Source organism: Perognathus longimembris, chromosome 14, assembly GCF_023159225.1.
Source record: "Perognathus longimembris pacificus isolate PPM17 chromosome 14, ASM2315922v1, whole genome shotgun sequence".
NCBI lineage: Eukaryota > Metazoa > Chordata > Mammalia > Rodentia > Heteromyidae > Perognathus > Perognathus longimembris.
Genome location: NC_063174.1, coordinates 56609842 through 56627534, shown reverse-complemented (window position 1 = coordinate 56627534; position 17693 = coordinate 56609842). Strand labels below are relative to the sequence as shown.

The 17693-nt window shown below is 57.3% G+C and overlaps 1 protein-coding gene across 1 annotated transcript; it reads right to left on the bottom strand.

The window, feature by feature from the left end:
* Positions 1–300: 300 nt before the first annotated feature.
* C14H14orf132 (chromosome 14 C14orf132 homolog) lies at positions 301–16157 on the bottom strand. Its single transcript, XM_048362023.1, has 2 exons — positions 15873–16157; positions 301–3861 (listed from the first exon to the last, which is right to left on the bottom strand). The coding sequence occupies exons 1-2, from the start codon at positions 16155–16157 to the stop codon at positions 3637–3639; spliced, it is 510 nt and encodes a 169-aa protein (XP_048217980.1). The 3' UTR covers positions 301–3636.
* Positions 16158–17693: the final 1536 nt, after the last annotated feature.

The window sequence follows — 17693 nt, the reverse complement described above, 5'->3', positions numbered from 1 at the left end:
CACGGGCCCTGGAGAAGGGAGCCCCGGCTGGCCAACCGTGCCCCAGGCCGCCATCCAGACTCCAACGTCAACCCGAGGAAGCGCGAGCCCTCTCCTCGCGGACCAGTGCAGGCCCCACTCCGGATCACGCTGCCAGCCGGTCACCCGAGCTGCGGACTTGGGCAGGAAGCAGCTCTGTGATTTGTTCCAGCGGGGAGGGAGGAGGGGCCCTGTCCTGCCTCACCGGTCCACCAAGGAGGGGACCCAGAAGCCAAGCTTTCCAAGATGGGCAGGAGGTTTCCTTCCAATAAAGCACAGAGAGACAGCGGACCAGAGAGAAAGCTTTCTTTCTTGTTTTAATGACCATAATAGAAAATACAGCAATGCTAGTAATAATTCAAACAAAGGGAGATCTCACCACCACATTTCACAACTCAGAAAGCGACGTGTTTAAGCAAAGAGCACACTGAACTCGTACAGTAAGGCAGAGAGCCTCTCCTCTGTGGTACAAGTCAGTAGCCACGTGGCTATACCGGATACTTGGGGAAGAAAGGCCTAGAAGGCTAGTGAAAATGCCTTTTTGTCAAGTAAGTCACGGGCATTTACAAGTCGACTGGGAAAAAGTGGGTAAGATGCGGAGACAGGGCACTCGGGCATGAACACCCAGGGCAGGGAGGGCAGGGGCTGAAGCTTGGGAGAGAGAATCTGGATACTTCCACCTGGGGGATAGGGCTGGGCACACGAACAACCAGAAATCAGACAAGACCCCGAGGAGCCCCATGGCTGTCCCCCAGCGTCCTGGTACCCCACTCCCAAGCTCTCCCCAAAGGAGCTCCCCAGAGGCTGGTCTCCAGAGTCCCAGAAACACAAGTTGCGGGTGGGACGAGCAAGTGACTGACCGGTTCAGCCTCCACTTTCTCTTGCCTTTTTTATTTCTGCTTCTAGGGATCGAACCCGGGACCTCACACCGGCTAAGCAAGGGCTCTACCCCGCGGGCTATGCTCCCAGCTCTCGTGGTCTTCCTATTTTGTTTTTGAAACAGGGTCTCTCTGCTATCTCTGCCCAGGCTGGCCTTGAACTCATGATCCTTCTGCCTCTGCCTCCTGAAAAAGTGGGATTAAAAGTGTGGATTACACACCTGGCACCAGCCTCTGCTTTCTGGTTTTTCTCCTCATTCAGAACGGGGTCCCCTTCAAGCCCCCCAGAGTACAGAAACAGAGTCCTGTGAATTTCTAAGGTCCGATTCGACTTGCTAGGAATTCCAGATCTTTGCCTTCAGCTGGAATTTTCTGGAAGCAACCGCTGCTCCGTTGATTTCTGTCAATGATTCACAAATGAGCAAAAGTGCGGGGGGCGAGGGGGGAGGTCCGCAGGTCTGGAATGGATAGTTGGGGCTCACACGGGGTGCCCCGCATTTGGGGGCTGGTTAGCGCTTCTTCTGTGGGTCCGTCCTGCAGTGTAGGGTGTTAACCAGCACGCGGGGGGCCTCCAGCCGCTGGCTGCCTCCACCACAGCTCCCAAGCTAGCTGTGACCCTGCCAAGCGTCCCCAGGGGGGCGGGAGGGCGCCTGTGTGCCTGTGGCTTAGCAGCAGCAGCCTGGCGGGACTGCACGCTAGGGGGAACCTGCTCTCCTGACTCACAGAGACCCGGGCAGTGAGAAGCTGCCACAGGGGACCGGGCTATCCACGCAGAGGGGGGCTCGGGAAAGAACGAGGACTCGAGGGGGGGGTCACCCTAGATGCTGAGACGCACACAGGGGAGGCAGCGTGGGGGTGGGGGGAGGGCAGGACCGTCGCCATGGTGACCAGACAGCATTCAGCCTGGGCATGGCCTCTCCAAGGCCTTTGTGTGGATCTTTCTCTGAGTTCCTCCCCTACCACAGTGGCAAAGTTTTAAGGTTTGCAGTGACTCTGGTTCAACCCGAGTGGGCGTGGTCACCTCACATCCGGGGAGTCGCCTGCCTTTCAGGAAGGATGGTGTCCCTTGCTTGCTCAGTGTGGCCCCTGTGGCTCCCGGTCACTCTCCATGGTCCTCCTCCGACTCTGATCTCAGGATTCCGCTCCTCCGTCTGGGCTGCGGACTCCACACCAGATCACCCACCCTCTCCCTGTCCTTTCACCGAGGGACCGGGGTCAGGGCCCACGGGGCCGGCTGGGGCAGGAGGGGCTGGCACAGAGGAGTACAGACCACGCAGGCTCCCCCACGGCCCTGGGACACCCCCTGGGCATCTCCAGGGTGCCGGGCGGGGCCTGGAGGCAGCGGGTCAGCAGACGCTCCTGGCTCAGAGGGAGGCCCTGGTGCTTCCTGGTGAACACAGCGCCCAGGTGCCCGGGGACTTGGCTTTCCATGGACTCCGGTGACCGCCGTGGTCTCCCCGAGGCTGGAAGGTCCCGTCAGATGCCGTCCAGAGCCCTGTTGCTGAACTTCTGAGACTAAGCACTTGTGCAACACGGACGACAGGTGCTCAAGCGAGAGCTCACGGAGCCAAGACTTAGGAAAACACCCCTGACTCCCTCCGCTGACCAGCCCTGGGACCACATGCCAATCATGCCCCCTCTGCTCCATCCAGCCAATCACAGGGCAGGGGTGGGGCTTACTCATCTCTAAAACCACAGGTCCTCAGAGAAGGAAAAGCCAGCAACTTCACTTGCGTGGTGATTCTATTTTTTTTTTCCTTTTGGTGGCACGAGGGTTTGAACTCAGGGCCTTGCACTTGCTAGACAAGTCCTCTACCTCTTGACTCCCAACCGTCTTTGCTTTGTCCTGTGTCTATGTCTGGGCTGACCTGGACTGCAATCCACTGATTTATGCTAGGAGCACAGTAGCTGGGATGACCTCCATATGCTACCACACTTGAGATGAGCTCTTCCAAACGTTATGCCAAGCTGGCCAGGAACCACCATATTCCCAATCTCTGCCTGCTTCCGAGTGGCTGGGATGATAGGGCTGTGCCACCATGCCTGGTGGCAGTGCTAATTTTCTAAAGACATCTTCTCATCTTCAAAAGAACAGCAAGTCCATCTAGTAGAGAAAACCAACCAGCAGTATCCCAGAAACCCCCCTCTGTTCCCAGTAGCTCCCATCTCTGGGCTCCAGGCACCCCGGGGCCCTGTCCAGGGCCAGGTATCCAGGTGACCAAGTGCCAGTTCTAAATGAGATTGGGAGCCATCTGTATGCCAAGGGGCGGGCCCTGAACCAAGGCTGGGCTGGGAACTCGGAGTTGTGACGCCAGCGTTGGTCCCAGCACCACAGACCGGCACATGAGCAAGTCTCGCGAGTGATTGCTGACTGCTACAAGCGATCACCAAGCTTTATCTACAGCTCAACCCTAACTGGCTGCTCCAGCTGGCCCGGGGTTTGGGGGTGGCATTTTCAGGGGCTCTCTACCCTGTTCTTTGTGGGCCTCGGTCCCCCACGTGGCCGGGACTCCAACTTCCATGTCTTCTCCATCAGCTTGACCACAGCACGGAATGCCGTCGGGGGCACATTCCAGATCCTTGGCCACTGCCCCTGGGGAGGCCACTCCAGTGCTCAGAACCCCTGGGTTCGAGCCTGGGCACGCAGTCAGAGGCCAGCAGCAGGGCCGGGCCCCGTGGACAGCCGTGGCCCACCATGAGCCAGTGAATGGCATCCCGCACTGGCCGGTGGGCCGTTCCCTCAGAAGGTGAAGGCATAGACCACGCCCACCACCACGATGTTCCCCAGCGTGGCTATGATGGCAATCCAGAGCAGGACGGCGTCGTTGGAGGAGCGGGGCGGCTCCTCCGGCGGGCCCTGGCCGTTGGAGGCCGCGTGGACGTTGCTGGAGGAGTTGAACAGGGAGTACTCGGTGCTGAATTCTTCATTGGGGGAGTCCATGAAGACCCCTCCCATCATGGGGAGCTGCGGGAGGGAGAGAGAGAATCAGCCAGGGCTGTGGGGACGCCCCCCCCCCCAGCCACGGCAGCTACAGTCCCCTGGAAGAGGCCACCGGCTCTGCTGTGGCCTGACAAAGCATTTACCTGAGCCCAGCACAGGCGGACCCAGAAACCTTGCGTGGCTGTCACACACAAAAGCTCGGAAGAGCATCTGACAGCTCGCCGGCGACCGGTGAAGGCCGGCAGCCCCCCCCCCACCCCAACCTCACCCCCGCTCCATCACCAGGGCTGGGCAGGGCCTTGAGCCACAGCTCGGGCTGTAAAATGCCTCTATCCTAATCTAAAAGATAATGTAGACTCGGCATAGAACACCAGGAAGGTACGAGAGGACAGAGCGAAACGTGAGGACCGTAATTCCAACATAACCGCAGTCAACAGCTTGGGATCTTTCCTTTCCTATCTCCTTCTTGAGTGAGGGAGAGGGAAAGAGGGAGGGAGGGAGGGAGGGAGGGAGGGAGGCAGGCAGGCAGAGAAAGACAGGGACAGAGAGAGGCAGAGATACAGAAAGAGACAGAGAGACACAGAAAGAGACAGAGAGACTGAGGCACATGTTAAAGTTTTATATCCCTGGATTAAAAATCCCATCAGAATCCCCCTTTTAATCCTATGTAATATTCTGCTGTAAATACAAACCATGATTTCAGGCTTCCCCTAGAGTTGGAGGAATAAGGATTTCCACTTTAGCCTATTATGAATAACGCCTGAACATCTATTTCGCTATACATGCATTTTTATCTCTGAGGCTAGACTCCATATACACATTTCTCATACAAGTGTAAATATTGTGGTTTCTGGTGCATAGAAAGAGCCCCCACCCCCACCCTTTTCTGGGGGAGCAACTGGAATTCTCATCACTTGAGCTCTGCACACTGCCCGTAAACACACTAGCTTACTTGTATCCAGAGACCAGAACTTTCTACCTCAGTTTTCAAAGGTGCTGTGGTGCTCAGGCTGGTGGGGGTGGAGGCGGTGAGTGGCTCAAAGGGAGAGGGTGAGCAGGACTCAGCAGCAAGGCCTCCCTGCTCCGGGCCCTCCGCAGAGGCAGACCGGAGGAACACCGAGCCCTGGGAGACTCGGGGGCCTGCGGGGCCCCCCGGGGTCAACGCTTCTCAAGGCACACAGCTGACTGCGCTGGAGCCGGGCCGAGAGCAGGTGTGTCTGCCTGCTGTCTGGGCCCTTGTCGCACCTTGCCACCCTCCTGACTCCTAGACCGATCTGTCATTGAGGTAGGAGTGTGCTTGGGCCTGTGCTGATTCTGAGGGATCTTCGTGAAGCACGACCATTACTTAGAGTCAAGCGCTCCCGGAGCACTGAAGAGGAACTTCCGATAGGCTGGAAGATGTAGCGACATAGAGTGACCACTAGGGGGAGAGCAGGCAAGGCTGGCTCTAGGGTGAAAAATCCCTCCATCTCTCTCCCATGTATACATTATAACATCTTATATTGAGATACTTAATCACATCCAGGCTGCTTTAGTATAGGGATGAGCAGAACAAGATGTGTAACTCCATCTTGATTTGCCACACAGCACTTTGTAGGTTGACATTGTAGAAGAAATTGTACTTTCTCCCCTACCTCCACCCCCGGAACCCTAAACACCCAGCTCAGCCCACAGCACACTGAAATCTCAGGGTGCCCCGCCTGCAATTGGGGGGAGGCAGATCAGCTTGCCACTGCTCCTCTGTACCAGAGGATGGTATCAGTCCAGCAAACCACCTCAATTGGGAACTGGGAAGGCACATTCTACTAAACCAACCTGGCTTTCATACTACTGTAAAGTCAAGAAATTGTAGCTCAAACCCTTGCAAGTTGGGGATCATCTGCAAAGAAGCTTAAAAGTACAACTGAAAAGTTGAAACAAGGGGCTGGGAATATGGCCTCGTGGTAGAGTGTTTGCCTTGCATACATGAAGCCCTTGGTTTGATTCCTCAGCACCACATAAACAGAAAAAGCCAGAAATGGCTCTGTGGCTTAGCGGTAGAGTGCTTGCCTACCTAGCACGCATGAAGTCCTAGGTTCGATTCCTCAGCACCGCGCAAGTAGTAGAGTGCTAGCCTTGAGCAAAAAGAAGCTCATGGGCAGCGCCCAGGCCCTGAGTTCAAGCCCCGGGACTGGCAAAAAAAAAAAAAAAAGTTGAAACAGAAGCACTGAATCCCACCACAGTGCTTCCAGCTGATGCCTTTGGAGAGGGATGCCATTAGGCAGAGCCCACGCCACCCATTCTGGTGGCCTTTTACGAAGGGAGACGCATGTGTGCGCACACACACAGTTCCGTGTGCCCATGCACAGAGTTCTGCAGCCCAGGCTCCCACACATACACGTAAGCACACACACAGACACAGACACACACACACACCCAGGGCACGCACACCTGCTGGGTGCTGCAAACACCTCCAGAGCAGCTTTCTCTGCACTCCCGGAACCAGCCAGGTCACCCCAAACACTGGAGGAGGCCAGCGCCGGGGGCCACATGCTGTCATCCCAGCTCTCAGGTGGCTGAGCTCTGAGGATCACAGTTCCAAGTCACCCTGGGCAGGAAAGTCCTCCAGACTCTTATCTCCGATAAACTACCCCCCCCCCACCGTCCCCCGAAAACCAGAGGCCTCACCGCACAGGGTCCTGGCCGGGCTCCAGCAGGCAGAGCGGAGGGGCTGCTCCTCCACCCACATGCCCGGACCCCCAGGAAGGCCCCGGAAAATAAGGGCATTTTTTTGGATAGCAAAATTACGAGGGAAAAGCCAACTGGCTCCTTCTGTTCTGAAGCTGTTGCCATAGCAACTGCACAACACAGGAAGGGAGAATGCTGCCTCCCCCCCTCTCCCCCCCCCCCAGCCCGTGTGGCCTCCACCAGGCCCACGAAGGCTGATTACTGAGGATGGAGGAAGCGCTCGCCCTGGGGGCAGGGGTGCTGGCGGTGGGGTCCAGGCGCCTCCGCCGCTGTCCTTGGGGACCCAGGCAGCTTGACAGAAGTTACTCCCGCCCGCCCCGCTGGGTCAGAAGTCTGAGCGGCACCACGGGGCCTCCGCCAGGGCAGAGGGAAGGTGAACATAAACCAGGGCCCTGGACGATCAAGGAGGCTGGCGATCGCCCCGTCGGGCTGAGGGGACGCGGCCGGCGGCCTGGTGTGGCCTGCCAGCAGCGCCCGCCCGCGGACAGGTGACTCCACCGGACCCCGCCAGCCCGGCCCTCGGGGAGGGAACTGGGGAATCCTCTTCCCGCTGCTCACTGGGAGGAACATGCCCGGCTCGTTCATCCTCCCCACCATGGGCGCCAGCTCCCCGTATAAAAATGAAGACACTGATTTCTACCACCAATCTCTACGTGACCTGGGCGCCCCCTCCGTGCCCAGATGGTTTCAGGCTCAGAGAGGCTGAGGGGTCTGGACCGGGGGGGCTCAGCTCGGGAGCTGCCAGGCTGCCGTGCCAGCTCGGGTTTACGTGGCTGCATATGGTTTTGTGTTTGCCATTTCACTTTATGGAGAAAAGCTCTACGATAGTCAAGGCTGGCCTAGAATTCACCAACCTCTTGCTTCAGCCTCCTTAGGCTTGACCACCACTCCTGGCTAGTGTGTGCGTGTGTGTGTGTGTGTGTGTGTGTGTGTGTGTGTGTGTGTGTGTGTAGGGGGGGTGGAGCAGAGATAGAATCCAGGGGCCTATGCTTGCTAAGCAGTTCTTCACATTGAGTTGTACCCTCTACCCATGGCCCATATATTTTCTTTTTAAACACTGTATTTAAATTTTATTTTTGTACGTGTGCTGGTACTGGGGCTTGAACTCAGGGCCCCAGTGCTGTCCCTCAGCCTTTTCAAGCAAGGCTGACACTCTATCACTTAAGCTCCATCTCCACTTCCAGGCTTTTGGCAGTTCATCTCACAGACTTTCCTGCTTGCTCCTCAGAGCCCAGACTCCTGAGTAGCTAGGATTAAAGGCCTGAGCCAGGGCAGGTCGTTCCACTTGTAACACGGGTTTGCAATGTCTTTTCGATTTTCAGTAGTTCTGGGGTGTGTGTGTGTGTGTGTGTGTGCGTGCGTGTGTGTGTGTGTGTGTGTGTGTTACTAGGGAAATGAACCCAGGGCCTTACGCACGCTAGGCAAGCGCTCTACTGTTGAATTGCTTTCTGCAGCGACATTCTCCAAGGATAACCGGTAAATTGTTGGGAGAATGCCCCCACGGTCTCTTCTAGGCTGCCATCCTTTTGCGTTAGAGACATGGGCAGTTTTTTTTTTTCTGAAGTATCTTTTCAAAAGATGTTTGTAGGTCAGCAGCTTTGAAGAAAGCCACCCACCGTCCCTCCGGGGCAGAGGGCATTTGTTACCCAACCGCACACCAGGATCCAAGACGCTGGCTCTGGGGAGAGGCCAGCCAGGCCTGCCCGCTGTCCCGCTGGAACTCCGGGGGGGATTCCTGAGCTTGAGGGCTCCGCCTGGGCTCCCCTGCGCCCCGGTCCTCGTTCCCATCTTCGGGGTTTGGCAGGCGACTTCTGCCGGCAAGGGAACGCGTCCGGGCCGCCCCAGCTCTCCACATACCTGGTGAAGAGGTTGAAAAATATCCGCCGAGCCAATTCCCGAGGGAAGAGCTGGCGGAGGGACGGCCCTGGGCGGACTACACCGCGGGGCCGCCAGCACCCCAGGTGGGGCTGGGGATCCCCAGCTTCCGGGCCAGGCCCAGGGAACATGGGGACCTCCTCAGAGCGTGTCCCCTCCTAAGGAAGCCCTTTGGTAACAGATCCCAGAGAGAATGTGGATGTGGGGCGCAAGCTGAGGGAAGAGGCCCCGTGGGGCCCGCAGGCCGAGAGGAGTTACCATGAACGGCTCGAGCTCCATCACGCCCGGCACTCGTTCAGTCTGGTACGGTGTGTGGGGCTTCGGTTGGTTTCATGCCGGTACCGCAGCTCGGATGCAGAGCCTCTGGTTAACTGGAGATGGAAGTCTCACGTGTGACCACACCGGCCCCCTCAGGACTCAGCCCCCCGAGTAGCTTGGATGAAAGTCGTGAGCCACCCGTGTCCCGCCCCATCTCAGCCCCTTCCTACCGGATGGCAGCGCACAGCCCCTCAGGCCCCCCCCCACCCCGGGGGCTCCGGGTCCTCATGTCCAATGCGGGCCAGGACACCCTGCCCTCACCCTAACCGTCTGTCCCTCCTTCCCCCACCCGAGTCTGCCTGCCAGCACCACGTCCTGCGTACCACGCCTGGGCCACGACGTCAGGGAGGGATGCGGGGGGTGGGGGGGGGGACAACAGATCCTTGTGGCTTGGCCCATGTACACAGCCGACTGATCCGCTTCTGGGGACGCAGCGGGGGGCCAGGAGGGAGCTCCCCGGGAGGGAAGGACAGGCAGGAAGTGGAGAGGAGGCGCAGGCTGGGGGGAGGGCATTAGTCACCCTCAGACCCCCCCCAAGCAGCTGGAAGCCAAGTCCTAATGCGTTTCTAAATGAGCTCCCAGGGCTCTGTGCTGAGATGGACAGGGGTCCTGCCGGGGCCTCAGGGGACTCAGCTGCTGGCCCAGTGGGGCCTGGGCCCCACACTGGGCCCTGGTTACCGGCTGGAGCAGCCCGCCCCCTCCCCCACATACTTCCTGCTGGGGATGAGGCCTCTGAGCCCAGACCCCAAAACAGGGCCGTTTCTCCCAGCTCTCACAGACAGCTGTCGCAGGACAAGTGAACTTCCGCAAGGGACCACCGCCACCTGGAAAGGAATTTGGTCCCCCAGAGCTCCCCGACTCTGGCCGCAGAGGCTCAGCCTTGATGTAAGGATGTGCGTCACTTGAGAGAGAGGTGCCAGGCCCAAGTTTCCAGAGCCGGGACGGGGGCAGTGGTCTGAACTAGATCCAGTGTTCCCTTCCTTGCCCTAGCGGGAGGGGAAATGCAAGGATGGAAACACACTTGCTAAGACACAGGCTTAACGCAATTCTGCTTTCCGCCAAGATGGAGTGACAGGGACAGGATTTGCCAACACCAGATGCCATCTAGGAGGGCCATTCAAGACAGAGAACGTGGGTTAAGGGAGAGACGAAGGAGGGTTGCCCCAGGATCGCTCCTGTTCATCACCTAGGGGAGATCGAGGCACAGCTGGTGTGTGCCCTGAGCTGTCGCTGCCCAGTGAGAGCCCTGGGGGGGAGGGGGTTGTGGAGGACACAGGACCTCAGACACATCAGGTGATGATGGGTGTGTGTGTGTGTGTGTGTGTGTGCAGAAACACCCAGGCAGGGAGTGGATTGCAGGGAGTAGCACCTGCCTGCCGTAGACAGAGTGCCTGTTTGCACGTGGCAAGTCTAGAAGTTCAGGGGCATAGGGGAGAAAGAAGCCTCCCAGGACACTGTCCGCAGTAGCAGAGACTAAATAAATATGGTGCCCATCCTGCCCAGGAAATCTTCAAAGGAATCCCTCAGGGAAGGAAGCAAACTATTCCCAAGTAACACAACTGCCTCTCAGAATGGAGGTCTCTAACACAGGGACACGGAAATATCTAGTACACAAGAAGATAAAGCCACAACCACCCATGAGTGACCAGCCATGCACAGGTGTGGTGGCACAGAAGGCAGAAGGTTGGGAGTTCAAGGCCAGCCTGAGCTAGATAGTGAGTTCTGGGACAAACAGCAAGCTGGCATGCCAAGCTGCAAGAAAATACAAACCATATGGCAGAGACATCAGCCAACCAATCAAAACCAGCTCAGATCTGACAGAGAATCACAACTAGCAGAAGATAACATGAAAACAGCTGCCATTACAGCGTTCCCTACGTTTTTTTAAAAAGCTGAAGGAAGCACAGAATATGAGAAGCCAGTGGAAGGACTCTTTTTCTTTTGGGGGCAGTCCTGGGGTTTGAACTCAGGGTTTTGCACCGCTAGGCACATGCTCTACCAGCTCTTTCCACTCTGGTTATTTTTGAGATAGGGCCTCACCTTTTGCCCGGGTCAGCCTCAACCTCCTTCCACCGTAGCTGGGACGGCAGCCACATACCACTACGCCCAGCTTGCTGTGTTGAGACGGAGTCTCCTAGACTCTTTTGTCTAAGCTAGCCTGGAACCGTGATGGTCCCAATTGCTGCCTCAGCGGCCAGGACGACAGGAATGAACCGCGGTACCCAGCGGAAGATAGGCTTTGTTAATGCACTTACTGTCTACCTGTTGAGCCATTCTCCAGCCCTGCTTTCGGATGCTGAATAGGAGTGAACTTTTCTGCCTCGATAGAACTCCACCAGTGACCCCCTCGGATCTCAGCCTCCGGAATCGCTAGGGTTACAAGTGTGTGTCACTGGCTCCTGGCTTCAAGGACATCTTTAGGAGGCAGAATAAGAAGAGAAGGAGCAGCGATGGGTAAAGGAATTTGGGGCTTGGCCCCTGGGTGGCCACAAGGCACAGTAGATGCGGCTTCTGCCAGATCTCTACCTCCAGATCGCCAGAGCTCTGAGGTCGCACGTTTCGGTCTAGAGCCTAAAACGCCGTCTAGAATTTGAGTCTAGACAACGGTTTTACAGATATTTACTTCCCAACTGCTCATCACAGCCCTGCAAAAAAAAACGCCAGCAGTACAGCCTTACGGAGGCAGGCAGGTACAATTAGAGCACCAAAATATTTAAATCGTTTCCATGGGAACTTGAACGCAGACAGGCCCTCTGGCTAAAAACATTTAAGATAAGATAACAGACAATTTGTATTTCAACGCTCACTCTTAGCTTTAAGAAAACCCGCAATAGCAGATTGCCAAGCTCCCTAGAATTCTATTTTTCTGGGCAGTGGTGTGTTTCTGTGGGGACAGGAAACTTCTGCTACAGACCTGTAGAGATGTAATCCCATAGGCCCCCAGTTTAGCTGAGACACACAGAAGAGGTAGCAGAATCCCCGCTCCAACACCACACAGCGTCTTTTGTGATTGTCCCCCTCCACGAAAGATAATTAAAATGCAAATTAACCGTGCGTCTCCTAAGGCTCTGGGTGCTGGCTGGGACGCTATCAGCATCTTTGCTGTTATTAGAGCCACACGGTTTATGTTCTAGAAAGACAGGTTATGTTCTAGAAAGCCAGGTCGAGTGTGTGCACGGTAGTCGAGGTGTGAGTACCTTCCTCCCACCTGGCAAGGCCAAGGTTGAAGAGGCAGGCAGAGGGCACACTGCCCGAGTCTCACACCCAGCCTCTCAGCCCTCCCTGACATGAGGCTGAAGGCGTGAAATTGTCATATTACCAGTGGCACTGAACCCGTCATGACATACAGGTTGGCCAAATTCACTGTTTGTTTCTTAGTAATAACTGACTTCTCCCTTGGGTGTGACAGTACCCAGGATCTACCCAGGCCCTGCACATACCCGTCCAGAGCACAGACACCACTGGCAGCCCCGAGGAGGGGCCGGGGTCCACCTCTTCTGCGTGGCTCAGGCAGCAGCCAGTCTCCAAAATGCTACCATCCTTCTGACTACCCTTTCCTGCTCTCCCGCCCAGACCTGCATGCTGGTAGCTGGGTCTGATTCCCCGCCCCGGGGGCTGGGCTCAGAGCTTCCTTCACCAAACACTGGTAGTGTCAGTGAGGTTCTAGGACCTTCGGGGGCCAGGTTCGAAGGAGCCTGCAGCTTCACCTGAGACTGCAGAACGCTTGTTCTGGGGAAACCAGCACACCAGGCAGGAAGGGAAGCCAGGAGGAGGCCGCCATGCTGGAAGGAAGCCCAAGGCACGGAAGGAGGCCCACACTCTACACTCTACACTCTACACTGGCTAGAGTCTACACTCTAGCCAGACTGTCCTAGAGGAGACCACGAGAGCAGCTATAAACTGTCTAGCTCAGTCCTTCAATTCTGCTCCCACAAAACTGGGAGCCAACTGGGTGACTCATCACGCCTGCAATCCCAGCTACTCAGGAGGCTGAAATCTGAGGGTCCAGGTTCAAAGCCAGCCTGGGTAGACAATTGGAGAGCTTCTTATCTCCAATTAACCAGCAAAAAGCTAGAAATGGAGGTGTGACTCAAGTGGTAGAGCACCAGCCTTGAGCAAAAAAGCCAAGTGAGATTGTGAAGCCCTGAGTTCAAGCCCCAGTACTGGTACAACACACACATGCACACACACACACACACACACACACACACAATTGAGAGCAACATAAATGATTACTTCATGCTACCAAGTACCTGAAACAATCACCAGTAGGTAACTGAAGCAGGTTTTATCACAGTTGGTAGATTCCTTTAAAATTCTCTAATTAGGTGTCAACGTTGAAACAAACCCCAGCCTGTATATACAAACCACCACTCCAACTTTCTCTAAACCCCAGAGCATGCACAGTGGGGGGCCTGTGTATCCGTGTGGCCCCACTGAGGGGCCCATGCCAAGCCCCTCCCTAGGTTCCCATGGCCCCACTCACCCTGGGCTATTCTCTGAGTTCTGCTGGCAGGCCCCAGTCCCCACACCCCACTCCTCACCATAGCCCCTCTACTCCAACCAATGGCTTCTTGCACCCCACTCAGTAGGGAGACAGTGTTTCACACGCCCTGCCTTTAAGCACACATTCTCCCTCACTCCAGTCCACACAGCAGCCACACAGGACTCAAACTGAGCTCAATTCCACTGGGCTCCTGTTTTTGCTCCATCTTGGGGGCCTAGGCGCCCCCTCTGCCCAGCATTTCCTGTAAGGAAGACCCCAGCACACAGGAAACACCTGCCTAGTGATCAAAATGAAGGATGCTCCGTTCCCATTTTTGCAATCATACAACTGAGGACTAGCAAGGTCCTGCTCACGACCTCTCTAAGACCCAAGAGCCTCATCTTTATCTTTCATGGGTCTTCAGACCTTTGTTACAGGCTGAACTGGATCCCCTCATGAGATACACTGAAGCTGGAGGTTGGAAACCATCCCTACCGATGCCATCAGGCCAGATCGTAAGGGTGGGCATGGAGCCAGCAAGACCGTCCAGACTAGCAGACTCGGGCACAGACACATACAGCTTAGATTTGAAACCCAGTTCTCGTCATCAGTACTGACTCTTGTTCACATTTGGCCTCGTGACTTGCAATATGGAACAACAGGACCCGACGTCAAAGGATTTATTCTAACCAACAGTGCCACACAGGGGACACTCGGCGCACAGTATGTATTTAGCACACAGTCAGTACTCCACAAACCTAGCATGCCCTCCATTCATGTAAGACTTGCTATGTCTGTCCCTGGCAGCTAGTCCCAAAGTGAGCACACAGTCAGATGTCCAGTGGGATTGCGCTGGCCAAGAGAAATGGGGATTGTAAACAAAGGAGAAAAGGAAACTGCCTCCTTTGCAGGTTCTGCCTCTTGGTGCTGAAAAGCCCAGTGTTTATTCTGTCAAGTCACCATAGCAACCACTGATGCTCCAGCCAGCCCCAGGGTTCCCAAGGATCAATTTATCATGTAACCATGGCAACACCAGCCTTCTGTGGGATCCAGAGGGGAAGGCAGCCACTCCCCTCCCTTCCTCTCCTGTCTCTCCTCCCCCCACTCAAATAAATCCCGGCAACCTCATCTCTAACACCACCTCTTACAACAGGAATATGACCACTTTTCCATCTGACAATACTTAGGCTTTAGGAGCAGAAGATTGAAAACCAGGAGAGAAGCACAGAAACATCCTTGAGGGTGAACAGAAGGATGGAAAACTTGCTAGGAGAAAGCGGGGATGTAGATTTCCCAGGGCCCCAGGGGCTCGCTTTGTCCTCTGACACCGAGGACTGTCTACATACAATCTGCTTTAAGCAGGTTTCCCCAAGTGAAGTCTGGTCAAAGGGGTTGTCCCCTCAAACTTCATTCCTGCAAAAGGAAAGGGCAGCAGGTGGGCCACCCCCCCCCCCCGGTGGGGTGCGGACACTCCCATGTTTCAGGCAAGGTCTGACTGACCCCTTGGCTTGGATGTGCCGGCCCAAGCTGGATGTGGTGTCCCTGGCGGAGAGCCAGACTGAGGCCAGCTCTGGTGTTCCCAGCGGCCACGCAGCTCTAGGAAAGGGCGTTGGTCTTTGTTGTGGCTGAGAGTTACAGCAGGAAATGGGGTGCTGGGATGGGGGCCCCAGCTCAGAGCTCACAGGAATACACCCCGGTCGCCCTCAGACCTCACCAGGAGTCAATCATTCCTTGTCCAGCCCAGAGGAGCCCATGGAGGGGTCCCACTAGCACTAGGCACCCGGCACCAGCAGAGGCTAATCAGACCCAGTGAGAAGCAAAGTGGGACAGAAGCCATCTCTTCAGGCACCGGTCACCCATGGTCCCCACCCCCAGGGGAGAAAAGAGGGGGCTACATCTAAGGTCACACCGACAAGTGACACTCGGGAGCACAAGGCTGTCCCCCACCCAGGCTGGCTGGGGTCTGGGCTTTGTAGCTCAGAGAGTCCAAGATCCCAGAAAGGATGGCAGGTGGGGGCTGGGCAGGAGGGAGCAGATCTGGGGGGAGGGGCTGGGGTCCTCAGTGCTGTCTTGCTGGGGGGGGGGACTGGGGGGTCCTCGGTGCTGTCTTGCTGGGGGGGGGGCTGGGGTCGCTTGGTGCTGTCTTGCCTGGGGGGGCTGGGGGTACTCAGTGCTGTCTTGCCTGGGGGTGGGGGGGTCCTCCGTACTGTCTTGCTGGGGGGCTGGGGTCCCTTGGTGCTGTCTTGCCTGGCGGTGGGGGGCCTGGGGGTCCTCCGTGCTGTCTTGCTGGTGGGGGGGCTGGGGGGTGCCTGGGGGTCCTCCGTGCTGTCTTGCTGGGGGCTGGGGTCCCTTGGTGCTGTCTTGCCTGGGGGTGGGGGGCCTGGGGGTCCTCCGTGCTGTCTTGCTGGGGGGCTGGGGTCCCTTGGTGCTGTCCTGCCTGGGGGCAGCTCCATCCAGGGGCTCTCAGATGTCAACGCCCCACAGGACCTGAGCTCTCCGCGCCTCTCGGGCGCGCGGTGGGCGGCCAGGCCGGGACAAAGGACGGGGCCGGGGGTCGAGGCTGGAGCCCCCCGACCGCACCGGGACGAGTCACGCAGGGGCGTGGGGCGGGGCCCGGTTGGTGGGTTACCTGCGCGGCCATGAAGGACAGATCCATGGTGTCGCCGCCGCGGTCTCCGCACAGCCGAGCAGACGCCCCCGGGCCCGCGGGCCCCTCGCCAGCCCCAGCGGCCTCGGCTCCGGCTCGGGTTCGGGCTCCGGCTCCTCGGCTCCCGCTCCAGACGGCGAGTGGGCGGGGACCCCGGGACCGGCGCGGGGCGGGGGAGGGGGGCGGGGCCTCGGCGCCCGCCACGTGACCGCCCCAGCCCCGCCCCGGGGCGGGCTCGGCGGGACCCCGCCTCTCCCTCGGGATCATTCACCTCGGTCACCCCAGCCCCGTGGGGGACACTGAAGCCCGGCAGGACACACCCTCCCCCGGCACTCGGGATCCTCCACTGCCAGGGCCAGACGGGGAAACTGAGGCCTGGGGAGGACCAGCTGGTTAGTGCAAAAACCGCACCCCCCCTACCCAAATCCTGCGCTCAGGGCGCGCGGCGGGGCAGTTGGCCCCGGGTCTCCAGGAGCCCCCGGCAGCTCTCCGGGGCCGGCCAGCCGAGCCGGGGCACCTAGGGTTTCAGGTGTGATCGCGGGCAAAGCTGAACGTCTGGGTTTGCTCCTCTTGGGCGCGGAGAGCTTGGCCGGGCTGGGAAGTGGCTCTCCTAGATTTGCACGGCGCACAACTTGAACAGCTTGGTGACCTGTTGTTCCCTTCAGACTTTTCCTACCCCAACCCGGTCCTCCACCCACGAAGAGCCCTGGCTGCGAGGGCAGGTCCCTCTCCAGGGGCTCCTGTGCCCTCGCTGACGGCTGTCAGTTGGGCATCGCCTGCGCCCTCCTGGGCCTCCCTCCCTGGCCTCTGTCACTTGGCATCTGAGCCTCAAGCTGCCTGTGAGGGAGGCAGGCTGGGGCGCCCAGACTTCCTCCCAGGTGAGGAAGCTGTGGTAGAAGAGACTCGGGGATGTGCGGTCCCCCAGCACCCAAGGGCCTCGGAGAAGGGGACCAGGCTGGTAAGGACTCAGGGGGGTTTTCAAGGAAGGCTACCCCTCTCTCCTCTTCCCTCTCTTCCATCCTCTCTGTGTCCCTTCTTGTTTCTCTCCCTCCTTCAGCCTAGTTCTCTGCAGATCCATCTAGGCCATTGCTGTACCCCTAGATGGCTCCTTTTTTAAAAAAATTGTTGAGTAATATTCTATGTTTGGACATACCGCAGTGTTTGTCCATACACGTGTCTTCGGGTTTTTATGAATAAATAAAGCTGCTACATTCCGTTGTTGGGTCATATCGTACCTAAACTTAAAAAAAAGTTTATATTTACCTTGTTTGCTGACACCAGGGTTTGAACTTGAGTTCTCAGCTTTTTGGCTCATGGCTGGTGCTCTACCAGCTGACTCGTGCCTCCAGAGCGGTTCTTTGCTGGTGAGAGACAAAGTCTGTAGGACTTTTCTCCCCGGGCTGGCTTCAAACAGTGATCCTCAGGTCTCAGCTTCCTGAGTAGTTAGCACGACAGGCTTGAGCCACGCCAGCCCAGCTTACACTTCTGATGTTTAAAGACACAGCTGCAGGCTGGGAATATGGCCTAGTGGCAAGAGTGCTTGCCTCCTACACATGAAGCTCTCGGTTCGATTCCCCAGCACCACATATACAGAAAACGGCCAGAAGTGGCATTGTGGCTCAGTTGGTAGAGTGCTAGCCTTGAGCGGGAAGAAGCCAGGGAAGGTGCTCAGGCCCTGAGTCCAAGGCCCAGGAGTGGCCAAGAAAAAAAAAGACACAGCTGCACTGTTCCACGGATGGCACTGTCTTACACTCCCACCGGGCACACCCGAAGGATCCCTACAAATTTTGCAATTGCGATGAT

Coding starts and splice junctions, on each gene's coding strand:
- C14H14orf132 (XM_048362023.1), bottom strand. CDS start 16,157: ATGATCCCGAGGGAGAGGCGGGGTCCCGCCGAGCCCGCCCCGGGGCGG. Junction 3,862..15,872: donor TGTCCTTCATGGCCGCGCAG/GTAACCCACCAA, acceptor TCCCTCCCGCAG/CTCCCCATGATGGGAGGGGT.